General features: G+C 43.9%; 1 protein-coding gene across 1 annotated transcript; it reads left to right on the top strand.

Annotated features, from left to right (window-relative positions):
- The first annotated feature begins 2,426 nt into the window (after nt 1-2,426).
- katnal2 (katanin p60 subunit A-like 2) lies at nt 2,427-15,056 on the top strand. The gene is made up of 15 exons (XM_086139252.1): nt 2,427-2,645; nt 4,410-4,576; nt 4,682-4,718; nt 5,224-5,320; nt 5,594-5,692; nt 5,864-5,908; nt 6,099-6,176; nt 6,531-6,629; nt 9,230-9,293; nt 9,405-9,523; nt 9,785-9,876; nt 12,225-12,335; nt 12,774-12,939; nt 13,725-13,827; nt 14,657-15,056. Exons 2-15 carry the CDS (start codon nt 4,414-4,416, stop codon nt 14,797-14,799), a joined length of 1,416 nt encoding a protein of 471 aa, XP_085995378.1. The 5' UTR covers nt 2,427-2,645; nt 4,410-4,413; the 3' UTR covers nt 14,800-15,056.

Here is a 15,056-nt window from a genome sequence, read left to right as displayed (position 1 = left end):
TGGAAAGAGAAAGGGATGAAGAGTGGAAAGGCACTTGTGAGGAGTAGTATGGCTTCATCGCTGGACAGAGCACTACAGATGTAGTATTTGTATTGAGAATGTTAATACAGAAGTGAGGAAGAAGAAAAAGCTGTTATGATGTGTATACATGACAGTAATTGTATTCAGACATTACTGTCATCCAGTGCAGGGGATGCTTGAGCCACCTCTGTGGAGTTACAGATGTACAGTTGCACTGGGCAAGAAGCACAGGATAGAGAGAAATGTATTGATGATACATTGATGATGCTAGAAGAGTGACGGGAAAATGGAAATAGTACTTTGAAGTGTTGATGAATGTGGAAAATGAAAGAGGGAAGGGTAGAGGAGGTGACTGTTGTAGACCACAAAGTAGCAGTGATTAGTAAAAGTGATGTGAGGAAGGCGTTGAAAAGGATGGAGAATGGAAAGGCAGGTGGTCCTGATGATATACCCGTGGAGGTGTGGAAGTTTCAACAGGATCTTAGAGAGTGAGAAAATGCCTGAAGAATGGAGACAGAGTATAATGGTCCCATTTTTTAAGAATAAAGGGGATGTGCAGAATTGCGGCAAATATATAGAGGGACAACATTGATGACCGAGACAATGAAGTTATGGAAAAGAGCAGTGGAAACTAGACTGAGGGCAGAAGTCAGCATTTTTGAACAGCAGTATGGCTTCATGGCTACAAAGAGTACTACAGATGCAGTATTTGCTTCGAGACTGCTAATAGAGAAGTACAGAGAAGGCAAGAGGGAGCTGCATTGTGTTTTTGTAGACCTAGAATAAGCATATGACAGGGTGCCAAGAGACGAACTCTGGCATTTTATGAGGAAATCTGGAGTGGCAGAGAAGTATGTTAGACGGTTGTAGGACATGTATGCTAGCTGTGAGACGGTGGTGCAGTGTGCTGTAGGGTAACAGAAAAGTTTAAGGTGGAGGTGGGACTCCATCAGGGATCAGCTCTGAGCCCCTTCTTGTTTGCAATGATGATGGACAGGCTGATAGATGAGGTTATACAGGAATAGACATGGACCATGATGTTTGCAGATGACGTCGTGATCTGTAGTGAGAGCAGGAAACAGGTAGAGGAAAATTCTTGAGAGGTGGAGGTATGCGCTGGAAGGGAGAGGAATGAAGGTTAGTTGCAGCAAGGCAGAGTATATGTGAGTGAATAAGGGGAACCCGGGTGGAACGGTGAGGCTACAGGTAGTGGAGATCAAGAAGTTAGGGGATTTCAGGTACCTGGGGTCAACAGTCCAGAGCAACGGAGAGTGTGGAAAAGAGGTGAAGAGACGCGTTTGAGCAGGTTGGAATGGGTGGACAAAAGTGTCAGGGGCACTATGTGATAGAAGACTATCAGTCAGAATGAAAGGAAAGGTGTACAAGACAGTGGTGAGACCAGCGATGCTGTATGGCCAAGCAACTGTTCCAATGATGAAAAGACAGGAGGCAGAGCTAGAAATCTAAGAGATGAAGATGTTGAGGTTCTCTTTGGGAGTGACGATGATGGATAGGATCAGGAATGAGTCCATCAAAGGGACAGCACATATTAGATGTTTTGGAGAGAAGGTCAGAGAAGCCAGACTGAGATGATTAGGTCATGTACAGAGGAGGGATAGTGAATAAATTTGCAGTCGGATGCTGTAATCGGAGCTGCCAGGCAGGAGTTCTAGAGGAAGACCAAAGAGAAGATTTATGGAGTGAGAGAGTATATGAAGTTAGTTGGTGTGAGAGAGGAGGATACAGAGAATATGGTTGGATGGAGAAGGTTGGTTCGCTGTGGAGAAAAGCCCAAAAGAAAAGAGACAATTTAAATTATCGTTGCGGGTGGCGTGGTACGTGACTCCTTTACGTCACTGTGACGTCACTCCAAAGCACCTATGAAACGGTCCCTAACGTCCCGAGCTTGGACTTCCTGCCGCGGGTCGGGGAACAACTGGTGATGCGTCACAAATTAACAATATAAAAAAGCGTGAGGCTCTCTGGTTTCGTAAGGAGGAGTAGACAAGTATAACTTAGCATGACAACACATTCGGTGCTTTTAACTCTCTCATTACCGCTTCAGTCATGATGGAACTTTCTTATCAGTCCATGAAAGTCGCGCATCAAGCTCGGGAGGCGGTGAGTTTTTTTTTAGCTTGTCGTAGTCAAGTGCAGCATTACCGAAAAACGACCCGACGCCATAACGACTGACTTTTATGATCTACACACACACACACACAGACAGAAGTATGAACCATTTTTTCAGAAACAATATGCATTCGCCAACAAATAAGTTAAATTAATATATGTGCACTTCAGCTAATTGTGCTAAGATGTGCGTGGATATCGGCGTCTGCTTGTTGCTTAGATACAGGTCATGTGATTGTCATTTACGTCGCTTGTCCCCTCCCACTGGCCAAGGATGAACGAATACAATCGAAATCCACTGCAGATGTGTTTTCCTTTTTAAAACAAAACAAAGAAAACCATTAATGCCTCCAATCGCTTTACCGATTTGTTTTTTCCAGACTATCAAAACACAATAAATGCTGATGATATGTCGTTAAACAGGACGAGCTGAGGACAGAAACGAGGAGGAAGAACCTACTCATCCTAATATACCACCATCTACTGGGCCAGGGGTCAGTACGAAGCAGACTGTTCTCATGCATACTGTATACTGCAAAATATTGTAGAAATCTCTCTATGTGGAGGAGCAGTGGCTATACTCTGAGCTCTGAGCTTCTCGCCCTATCTTTAAGGGAGAGTCCGGTCACCCTACAGAAAAAGCTAATTTCGGCCGCTTGTATCCACGATCTCGTTCTTTCAGTCACTACCAACAGTTAGTTGTCACTGCTGACCTCCACCAGCGGGTTTGGGGGTAGCTGGCCCGACAGGCGCCGAGTGCCTTACAGCCGCAGTTCCATTCTGCAGCCTCAGCCTCCCTGCAGTCCTCCCTTGGGACGTGGTTGTAGTTCTGCCAGAGATGAGGGTTAAAACTCCTTCTGACAAGGGACTCTTCCCAGCAGCCACTCATGTTACATTTGGGTCCGCCAGGTTTGACTGGCATCCTCCGCCCCTCTCTTCACCTGAGTGTCCAGGACATGCAGCCGCAAGTCTGGCAACAGGACCACAAGGTTGATCAAAGAACTGCGGCCTCAGGTGCTTTGGTGCCAAATGCACATATGTAGACCTTTATGCCTGAATGTGGTGTTTTTTTATAAACAATCCGTAACAAGCACAGAAATCCTGTATCAAAATACCACCCAGGTTCAGGTCTGGGGGACTGTTCCTCCCAATCACACCCTTTTGGGTCACACTGTCATTACCCATGTGAGAGTTGAAGTCTCCCAGTAGAACGAGGAAGTCCCTAGTAGATGCGCTCTCTAGCTGCCCCTCTAGCAACCCCAAGAAGGGTGGGTAAACTGAACTGCTGTTGGGTGCATAGCAGTAAATAACAGTCAGACCCTGTCCCCCCACCTGAAGGCGGAGGGATGTTACCCTCTTGTCCACCGGGTTGAACCCCAACTACAGGTGCTGAGTTGGGGGGCTCCACAGTAAAATAGAGTCCAGCCCCTCTCGAGAGGCCTAGTTCCAGACCCCATGCTGCATGTCGATGTGAGTTCAACTATATCTAGTCAGAATCTCTCAGCCACATACACCAATTCTGGCTCCTTCCCCACCAAAGAGGTGATATTCCATGTACTAAGAGCCAGCTTCTGCAGCCGAGGGTCAAACCACCAAGGTTCCCTGCCCCTGCCACTGCTCGGCTCACGCTGCATCTGATTCCCCTTGGCCCTTGCTATGGGTGGTGTGCCCAGGGGAAGAGGGAGCCATGTTGTCCCTTCGGACAATGCCCAGCTAAGCCCCATGGGTGCCGGCCTGGCCACCAGGCACTCACCATTGAGCCCCACTCCCGAGCCTGGCTCCGGACACCCGGTGACCTGCGTCCAGGCAAGGGAAACTGGGTCCAAAGTCTTTACTCATCATGGGTGGCCTTCTGTGCCGTATTTTTGTCTCATCCCTCACCTGGGGCGTATTTGCCTTGGGTGATCCTTCCAGGGGCATAAAGCCCCCAACAACAACATAGCTCCTAGGATCACTGAGATGAACAAACCCCTCCACCACGATAAGGTGGCAGCTCATATTTGTATACATGCATAACTATTATAGGTGTACCTGAGTTACAGTAAAATGAATATAGCGGTGGTAATTTGGTCAGTCTGCATCAGGATTGATGCTCTTAGCTAATAAGATTTAAATACATTAAAAGTAAGTTATGTTGAGTCCCTCAGGTCTCTGCACAGATGACCAACAGTTGACCTCGGTTATGAGATCATACAACTCTTTCCAGTGTGTGCCAGAGTGCCTGTTTCAAATCTGTTGTGTGTGTCTGTGTTCTACAGTTACATGGCAGCAGCAGTGGCCTTGGAGCAGGAGACTAACGGAGGCGTGAAGAAATTCGACGTCTGTGACAACATCGATCTAGAGATGATTCTGATGGAGTTTGAGAGCTATCACTTTGTAAAGTTTCAGAAGTACCCTAAGCTCACCAAGAGGACACCAGAGCCAGGTGTGAGCTTCTAAAGCTGTCAGATACTTTGTTTTCTGCACCTGTTCATACAAACCTTGATTTAAGCCAGTGCTCTATGCTGTGTTTTGTCTTTTCCGTTTCAAGGTGAAGGGAGATGTGCAAAAAGTGCCGGAGTTAAGAGGTGGGCATCGTTCTTTCCTTTCATTAATGTTGTGACTATCATCGAGTTATTATATGATACTATGTGATAAATAAACTGCCCCCAAACACAGGAGTTTTTACGGATTTGGTTTTGCAAAAAATAAAAATGTAAAAATCCAATTGTTCCTCAACTAAAAGAGAAAAGTTAAAAAAAACACTTATAAAGTACATGAAAATCAACTACTATTAAGAACAATATGTTTTCCTGTTAATTTCCTGATTGCCCATATTCTGTTAATTTCTGGCTCATTTTCAAACAAATTTTTGTGATGTCACTGAGTTTTTGTGGTTCATGGCTAATTTTCTTTCCCTACCTGTTGTTTGACTGCCGTACTTTTTGGGTTGTTTTCTTTTTAACTTTTAGGTTACACTTAAATGATAAGTTTTAGGGAGGTAGGGTGGGTTGGGTGGGGTTTTAGGGAACTAAAACAACGATATGCTAGGGAGTGAAGAAACATTCTCGTGTGTGTCCCGTTATTTCCCAGGAGCCCGTGTTCAGCTGTGAAGACTCTCCCCAAAATCAGCCCTCATCAGAGGATGAACTCCGGAGCCAAAAGAACTGCGGTTGTCGCACACGCAAATGTACAGTATTTAATACTAAACGGTGCAAATTCATTAATTCGGGTTAAAAAGAATACAGTGTTATTTGTATTATTTAGAGGCATGCTTATGCTTTGTTGTCTATTTTGGCCATAGACAGACAAAAACAGACAACTGCTTCATGTAAAAAACATCTCACCACTTTACAACAAAAAAAATAAAAAATTAAGTGCAAGAAAGATGTGCAAAGTACTAAAGTTGGTTGTCCTGTTGTTGGAATGTTCATTTCTTTGCTCAATGTCTGCCATTTCCAAGGAGGAAAGCCCCTCAGCTCCTCAGGACTCTTTCGAATTTGGCCTTAATGTTTTGTCCCTCAGAAACAGACCAGTTGGGGAGACATCCACCAACAAAAAGGTATTTTTTTGGCCAGACTTTAAATTTGCTTACATCTCATATGTCATTAATTGTCCTGATAATTAGTTATGGTTGTTTCAGGTTTTACATCATCTCATATACCTATCAAAGCCCCGTTATGCTGTCATCAGCCTCTATGTTTGCTGAAAAATCTTTTACGGTCTGTTTTAGCTCCAGATGGCTGATAGCAGGGGGCTGAATCACTCCGACTGCATGGTAAATTTAAGCCGAGCCTCAGAGATAGGTCAAGACTTTCAGTGAGAGAAGTTCATTAAACAGTCATTACTATGACTTCAACCTCCTAGTATTAAGTCAAAACATTTTTCAGTGTGGCCTCAATTCTGTTGGACTCTATATTAATTGCATTTTACTACCTGTCATAATGAGTGCATGGGATGTGTGTCAGGAACGGCTGCTGAAGCCCCTCAGTGGATTTTCTGGATTGAGTGAGGAGATGCAAGAACTGGCAAAAATCATCAGCATGGTGCGAGGCAAACAACACAAACACACAACGCACAGACAGCAGCACAAATACAATGTGGTTACAAAAATATGTGTGACTAATTAACTTGTGTCTGTAAAGATTCTCGGTCAGTTTATTCACTGATTAATCTGATTTGGCTACAGGACAGGCTTTATTTCTCTAAGTTATTTTGCCATACATTCAGGAGGCTCCCTCTGTTCTAAATTTCACCTGAGATTTGCCATACCATAAAGTACCTCCCCCCAGGGGGTGGCAAAACACATTTTTGCATTGTTAAGGCTCACCTGCTGATCATCCACTGTGAAGACTCATCTCTCTCTGTATATGTGTGTTTTTTGTTTTTCCCCTCTCAAGGACATTTATCTGCACAGCCCTAATGTGCGCTGGGAGGACATCATTGGTTTGGAGGATGCAAAGCGACTCGTTAAAGAGGCCGTTGTCTACCCCATAAAGGTTAGAGTATGCCCATGTTTCAGTAGCAGCCATTTTTAGTCATTTAATATTCAATAGCAAGATGCAAATGCAAGATAGACACAAATAAAAGGTTGGTGCACATGAGTACACAAGTAGATACAATAGATAATGACTCTCTCGCTAACTCACTAACTCACTTACTCATAAGTTTGGGGGCGGTGCAGCGTAGGAGGTAGAGCAATTGTCTTTGGAACTGAACATTCCTAGTTCGATTCCTGGCTCCTCCTAGTGTGTCGAAGTGTTGCTGAGCAAGACACTGAATCCATAACTGCACCCCAGGCGCAGCGGCAGCCTACTGTTCATGGTTCATCCATGTTGGGTTAATTGCAGAGAACGAATTTCCCCATGGGGATTAGTAAAGGATAAATTATTATTATCATAGCAGCCAAGTACATTCAGATAATATATGAAGTATCATAACCTAAAGAAGTTGGAGTTGTACCAGCATAAGAATGAACTATATGTGTGTATATATATATATATATATATATATATATATATATATATATAAATATATATATATATATATATGTGTGTGTGTGTGTGTGTATGTATGTAGGTATATATATAATGCAGCCTAAGGGCGGCACCGGCCCGTGTCTCTCCAAGTCAACCATAACTATACCATACCGGATCGGTCGTTGACCGGGTTAACAACGACAGCCATTAGTACTGATGACATACAGGGTACTAATGGAAATTGGGCTACTGTGGGTCGAAGAACAAGATCAAGAAGAAGATGAGGAGCACGTGTTCGGAAGCAGAGAGAGAGAAGGAAAGGAAAGCCCCTGGGACTGAGAGTAGGGACTTTGAATATTGGGACTATGACAGGAAAAGGTAGAGATTTGGTCGACATGATGCAGAGAAGGAAGGTGGATATACTCTGTGTCCAGGAGATCAGGTGGAAAGGTAGTAAGGCTGGAAGCTTAGGAGCAGGCTTTAAGTTGTACTATTATGGTGCTGACAAGAAGAGAAATGGAGTAGGAGTTATCTTGAAGGAGGAGTTTGTTAGGAACGTCCTAGAGGTTTGATGAATGTCAGATAGACTTATGAGTCTGAAATTGGAAATTGATGGTGTGATGCTCAATGTTGTTAGTGGCTATGCCCCGCAGGTGGGATGTGAATCTGAAGAGAAGGAGAAGTTCTGGAATGAGTTAGATGAAGTGATGCAGAATATTCCCAGAAATGAGAGAGGGGTAATTGGTGCAGACTTCAATGGACATGTTGGTGAAGGCAATAGAGAGGGTTGAAGAAGTGATGGGCAGATTTGGTATCCAGGATAGGAATGCAGAGAGACAGATGGTGGTAGATTTTGCAAAAAGGATGGAAATGGCTGTAGTGAACACCTATTACTTGGAAAAAAAAGGAACATAGGGTAACTTATAAGAGCGGAGGTAGGAGCACGCAGGTAGACTACATCTTGTATATACGAGGTAACCTGAAAGAGATCAGTGACTGCAAAGTAGTTGTAGGTGAGAGTGTAGCACAACAGCATAGGATGGTGGTTTGTAGGATGACTCTGGTGACAAGGAAGATCAAGAGGACAAAGGCAGAGCAGAGGACAAAGTGGTGGAAGCTGAAAAGGGAGGAGTGTTGCATGGTTTTCAGGGAGGAGTTGAGAAAGGGTCCGGGTGGTCAGGCCTGGCTTCCAGATGATTGGACAACTACAGCTAGTGTTATCAGGGAGACAGGTAGGAGAGTACTTGGTGTGTCATCCGGAAAGAAAGTAGATAAGGAGACTTGGTGGTGGGAAGTGCAGGAGTATATACAGAGAAAGCGGTTAGCAAAAAAGAAGTGGGACACTGAGAAGACTGAAGAGAACTGACAGGGGTACAGGGAAATACATGGTAAGGTAAAGATAGAGGTAGCAAAGGCAAAACAAAGGGCGTAAGATGACTTGTATGCCCGGTTGGACAGTAAGGAGGGAGAAAATGATCTATACAGGTTGGCGAAACAGAGAGATAAAAATGGAAGGGATGTACAACCAGGCCAGGAGATTAAGGATAGAGAGGGAAATGTATTGACAGATGCTAGAAGAGTGATGGGAAGATGGAAAGAGGAAGGGATGAAGAGTGGAAAGGCAGTGGTGAGGAGTAGTATGGCTTTATGGCTAGAAAGTGCTACAGATGCAGTATTTGAGTTGAGAATGCAAATACAGAAGTTAAGAAGAAGAAGAAGCTGTTATGATGCGTATGCATGACAGTAATTGTAATTGCACATTACTGTCATCCAGTGCAGGGGATGTTGGAGCCACCTCAGTGCAGTTACAGATGTACAGTGGCACTGGGCAGGAAGCACTTCCACTACAGCTCCCTTAGATATTGGGCTTCAGTGAGTCTGTTGTTCAGGCTGCTCTTATGAAGTGACATCTATCCTCTACATTGATAATAAATCACTTTTTGGATTTGACTGAGCGAAGACTGCTCATCAGATCATGGTAGGTGGTAGTAGTGAGCAGCCAACCATCAGGCTTCAAGGTTTGTTTGAAATGTCACACTGAACGCTTGTTTTCGATATCACTCATTTTAATTCTTTGTCTTTTCCTTTTACTCATCTTTTTTCCTTTTTTGTCTACACAGTATCCTCAGCTGTTTACAGGGATTCTGTCTCCATGGAAAGGCCTTTTGCTCTATGGACCACCAGGTAAAACTGCCTTTGCTGGAAACTTTGGTCAGGTGTTTTTTTTTCTTCTTTTTTTGGCAGTCCTGAAATTTTTCCCACGAAGCTTGTTGACTACTCGGGTTTCGTGCACAGGGACAGGAAAGACGCTACTGGCTAAGGCCATGGCAACTGAGTGTAAAACAACGTTTTTCAACATCTCGGCCTCCAGCATAGTGAGCAAATGGAGAGGAGACTCTGAGAAACTGGTCAGGGTACGTTATACCTTTGACACCTATTATCTGTGCCTTTTTTTAATTCTCAGCCATCACGTATGCCCTCATATCTGCTGTGAAAAAAAAAAGTTTAAAAGAACTGCCACAGGGTAAGAAAAAAACAGACTGAACGAAGTTATGAAGTGTACCTTATTATACTGACATTTGTGGGTAAAGTAATTCATTTTACTTTCATTTATTATACCAGTAAATAATCAATAAATGATAACTTAATGTCTGATGCGGCATGTGTACGGGCAGGTCCTGTTCGAGCTGGCCAGGTACCACGCTCCATCCACCATCTTCCTGGATGAACTGGAGTCGGTGATGAGCCAGAGAGGAAACAGCCTGGGGTGAGCTGATAGTCTGAAGCTCCTAATCCTCTGAGTGAAAGTCATATCAGCTCTTTTCTATGAAGAGCCATGTAGAAATTTTGGATTAAAATACACTGTCCTTGGGAAATGCTATTTTAAGCTTCTGAAAACAAAGAGATGGCATGTGCAGTATAGCCTGGCATTTTCTTTGTTTGGTCTGGTGACAGTCAGCTTGACAGGTGATGTTAGACAGGAATCTCCATGGACCATGATGTTTGCAGATGACATTGTGAGAGCAGGGAGATGTTGGAGGGAAAATCTCTAGAGGTAGAGGTATTCTCTGGGAAGGAGAGGAATGAAGGCTAGCTGCAGCTAGACAGAATTGGTGTGTGAGAGAGGAACCCAGGTGGAATTGTGAGTCTGCAGGGAGTGGAAATAAAAAAGTTGGAGGATTTTACGTACCTTATTTTCTGCACTATTAGGCACACCGGATTATAAGGCGCACCTTCAATGAATGGCCTATTTTGAAACTTTTCTCATATATAAGGCACACCGGATTATAAGGCACATGGAATAGAAGCTACAGTATCGGCTGGGGTTGCGTTTTGCATCCACTAAATGGAGCTGCGCTAAAAGGAATGTCAACAAAACAGTCAGATAAGTCAGTCAAACTTTATTAAGAGAATACAAGCCAACGTTCTGACAACTCCGTTCACTCCTAAAACAAGTTAGTGCATTCACAATACGGTACCGTACGTAGCGGTAGCACTTACCAGTATTTGCGCTGCCCTTGTTGAAAACAATGTATTTCCAACGCAATTTGTCACAGTTCAAAGCATTTCATAAAACAAAAGCACCAAGAAGGACTGCCTCTAAATTCATTGATGTTAAGTTCGCCTGCTAGCACTGTTGCCTTCATTCGAATAGTGACAGTGGTGACACTTCTGCTTGCTGCTCTCTGTTCAACAACCCACTGTTCAAGTTTGTCCTGTAACTGTAGCCATCTCACTTTGTTCCCTCGGAAACTCTGTTTGGTCTTCTTTACTTGGCACAGGTCATCCTTTTGCTTCCTCCACTTCCGCACCATTGATTCGTTAATGTTGAATTCTCTGGCTAGTACTCTATTCCAGTGTTCTACTGCGTGACTGATAGCCTTGAGTTTAAACTCTGCGTCGTAAGCTTGTCTCTTGAAAGGAGGCATTTTGGGGTCTTTATACACACACACAAATGGAAATGAAAATGCACGCTTCGCGCAGTCATATATCCCAGCATGCACCGCGCGCTACTTCTACGGGAGAAAGTAGAGTCGGCGGCTGCTACCCGTAGTTGCGAGACCACCTCTTGCGGCTTAGTATTGATCCATATATAAGGCGCACCGGGTTATAAGGCGCACTGTCGGGTTTTGAGAAGATTAAAGGCTTTTACGTGCGTCTTATAGTGCCGAAAATACGGTACCTCGGGTCCACAGTTCAGAACAATGGAGTGCGGAGAAGAGATGAAGAGACACATTTAAACAGGTAGGAATGGGTGGATTTCAGGTGTGAGGAAAGGCTCAGCCAGAAAGAAAGGGAAGGTGTAGAAAACAGTGATGATATCAGCTACGTTATCTTGTTTATAGACAGTGGCACTGAGGAAAAAACAGTCAGCAGAGATGAAGCTGTTGAGTTTTTCTTTGGGAGTGACAAGGAGTTCATGATATGTTCTGGAGATAAAGTCAGACAGAGATGGTGTGGACATGTACAGAAGAATGGTAGAATATACATTTGTAGATGGATGATTAGGCTGGAAATGCCAGGCGGGAGGCCTAGAGGAAGACCAAAGAGGACCTTTATGAATGGTGTGAAGGAAGACATAAAGTTATTTTGGTGTGAGAGAAGAGGATGCAGAGGATAAGGTCAGATGGAAGGTTAAGACTGGGATAGACCTGAGCTCCTGTTGATTTTTTTTCAATGTCAGTTAATGCTCTCATCTGCTTTTGCTAGCAGGCACACTAAGTCTACAAATGAGGACAAAAGCCAGAGCCAAGTAGAAAGAAGTATATGGTGAAGGGAACTATAAAAGCAGTGTCCTCGTTCAAGGACTCAGGTTTGCCTGCAACTTCCAGTTAGTTAGATTCAGAATTTTTTGGAGTATTCAATAGAATTCAAGCTATTCATCACAAACCTATGTTAAACCTACTGAGCATGTGTGACAAGATCTTTAAGTGTTTAACCTGAATTGTATCATTTACAAAAAAAAAATCACTCAACAGGTAGAACCTGTTAGAACCCTTGCATGTTTTCAACTGGATGTCTGTAGGTACCATGTACTTAAGTGACTGGAAAGTACTTTGAATACATTAATCCAATGTAAACTCCTTTGTGTAATCTGGCCTAATGTGTATTCAGTGGAGAACATGAGGGCAGCCGCCGGATGAAGACTGAGCTGCTGGTTCAAATGGACGGACTGGCGAGATCTGATGACCTGGTGTTTGTATTGGCGGCGTCCAATCTGCCCTGGTGGGTAAAACACACACATGCACACAATCAGTTTGCTTTTTGAATTTCATAATCACACTCAATGTCCATGTTTGTGTTCATGGGTTCATATGGTACAGGATGGTAAATTTTCTGAAATATCAAAAGTACGAGATATTTTTGATATTTCAGGAAATTAACCCGACCATTATGGATGTAGTGAGAGAGGATACTAAGTTAGTTGGTGTAAGCGAGGGAGATACAAAGATAAAGGTTAGGATGGAGCAGGTTGACTCTGTGGTGACCCCTGAAGAGAAAAGCCCAAAGAAAAAGAAAGACGAAAGAAAGATAAGAAGTATGAGACATGAAGTTCCAAGAGCCATGGCAACTATTTCGCAGATGAATTATCACTAGCACCCAAACATTATCACACAAAATTTGTTCCTCCTCGCCTGAACCTGCTCCTGCCCTGGGTCTTAGGGAGCTGGACAGTGCCATGCTGAGGAGGTTAGAGAAGAGGATTCTGGTCGGCCTTCCCTCCTCCCCCGCCCGCCGAGCCATGATATCCCACTGGCTGCCTCCTCTCAGCTCCACGGGAGGAGGGGTGGAGCTGCAAACTGAGCTGGACTATGACACCCTGGCAAAAGTGCGTTCCTTCTCTGGGCATTGATTTCTACATTTTACAGCCTTTTATAAAATACTCTTTGATAGACATGAGACTCCAACAGTTTACCTAGTTTTTGCATCTCAGTTAAAATTCAGTTTTATTTCTTTTCCATTCCGTGGCTAATATTTTAAAAAGAAGTATCGACAGGCGGATCGGTGCGGCGTCTGCAGTGATGCAGGCTCTGTACCGGTCTGTTGTGGTCAAGAGGGAGCTGATCCAAAAGGCGAAGCTCTCAATTTACCTGTTGATTTACGTTCCCACCCTCACCTATGTACGAGCTGTGGGTAGTGACCGAAAGAACGAGATTGCGGCTACAAGTGGCCAAATTAGTTTCCTCCGCATAGAGAGGAGTCATATGAGGGGGCTTGGTCATCTGGTCAGGATGCCTCCTGGACGCCACCCGGGGGAGGTATTTCAGGTATGTCCATCTGGGAGAAGACCGCGGGGAAGACCCAGGACACGCTGGAGAGACTATGTCTCCAGGCTGGCCTGGGAAGGCCTCCAGTCCCCCCAGAGGAGCTGGACTATGTGGCAGGGGAGAGGGAGGTCTGGGCCTCACTGCTCCGGCTGCTGCCTCCGCAACCTAACTTAGGATAAGCGGGAGAAGATAGATGGATGGATGGATGGATGGATGGATGGTATCCAATTTTTATTTTATTTTATTTTTTTTAAACTTTCCTGGAGAAATATACTACCTTTCACTGTTGTGATGTACCGAACAGGGTGTGAATCTATTCATCCACTGTGTTTACTCCCATTTTCAGGAGACGGGGGGTTACTCTGGCTCCGATATCAGGCTGGTGTGTAAGGAGGCTGCCATGAGGCCCGTCCGCAAAATCTTTAATGCCCTGGAGTCTCAGCAGAAGGGTAGGACAAAATCAGACCAACCTCCCCCACCATCAAGATAAAAATATGTCACATCCAGAAGCACACATAGGAGTGTGAAGTATTAGCTTTGGATGCCATGCTAAAATGAATGAGATTATTTAATTTCACAGCAACCAATAAAATATTTTCATATTCCTACCACAACATGTAGAGCAGGGGAGGGCAGATGTATTGGCTGCAGGGCCCTTTGTGTTTCAGACTGGATATAGATCAGTTGTGATTCCTGCAGAGCTTCTTCAACTGAGGAGGGTCACAACACCTGTTGGGGTCTCACATCGTTAGTATTTGTTGAATCCCCCATGTAGGTAGTCCAGCAGGTTTAGCGTACTCCCCAGCGTCGCTGGCGTAGGGGAAACAACCTATTTGCCATTTGTTGATTGTTTAGTAAACAATGTGCTTATGTCTTGAACAGGAGATTGCCGAATATAAAGATTTAACAGTTAGCTGTATCCTCTTAGCAGTAGCAGCTCTTTCTTCAGAAGACAAGTTGCTAGCATAGTTAGCACACTAAATGTTGGAGGGCAACATTCATGTGAGATCAGGTAGAGAAAGAGGGGCTTTAGTTGTTGTGTGTCCTCTGGTGGCACTGATTAACCATAGCAGGGAAACAGTGCAATGAATTTTACAAATGTAAATGCAGGAGAAGGGATGAAGTCTATATGAACCCCCATGGGCAGTAGTTTGCTCACCTCTGATGTAGAATTTTGTGCCAAAAGATTATTTACAGATTTAGTTAAACAGAAAATTACAGAAATACAGACACGTTCCTCTTAAGGCCTCACTATGATCCCCTTTTCCGCCTCACCAGTCGGAAATCTCGACGTCCCTGCCATCCAGCTGGAGACTGTGACCACACTGGACTTCCTGGAAGTGATAGCACACACCAAACCATCCGTACACAACCTCATGAACCGCTACGCCGCCTGGGAGAAGGAGTACAAATCCGTCTGATTGGATCACTTATAAGTAAGCGTTCTTAGAACATGTTTTGTTTCAATATTTTTTATTATGTCCCTGGGCATATCTCACAATCCAATTTTGCCTCTTAAAATTTACTTGGAAATTTGTTCCACAATCTCTGTTGTTTTGAGTATTAAAAGCCACATAGTTTTATTTTCAGTTTTTTTTTTATTCACACATAAAACTGTACATTATGCAATAATCATATTCATCTACTGAACCTTATAAAAAAAATAAAAAAAAAGTAG

This window comes from Fistularia commersonii, chromosome 31 (assembly GCF_037954325.1).
Source record: "Fistularia commersonii isolate RoL2024-O1a breed Wild chromosome 31, RoL_Fcom_v1.0, whole genome shotgun sequence".
Lineage (NCBI taxonomy): Eukaryota > Metazoa > Chordata > Actinopteri > Syngnathiformes > Fistulariidae > Fistularia > Fistularia commersonii.
Note: the sequence above shows the minus strand (reverse complement) of the source record. Positions and strands in the feature narration are given on the sequence as shown.

Excerpts from the sequence above, each read along its gene's own strand:
- katnal2 (XM_086139252.1), top strand. The coding sequence starts at position 4,414 with ATGGCAGCAGCAGTGGCCTTGGAGCAGGAGACTAACGGAGGCGTGAAG. Across the intron at positions 4,577-4,681 it reads CAAGAGGACACCAGAGCCAG|GTGAAGGGAGATGTGCAAAA; the intron begins GTGTGAGCTTCT and ends TTCCGTTTCAAG. Across the intron at positions 9,294-9,404 it reads TTTGCTCTATGGACCACCAG|GGACAGGAAAGACGCTACTG; the intron begins GTAAAACTGCCT and ends TTTCGTGCACAG.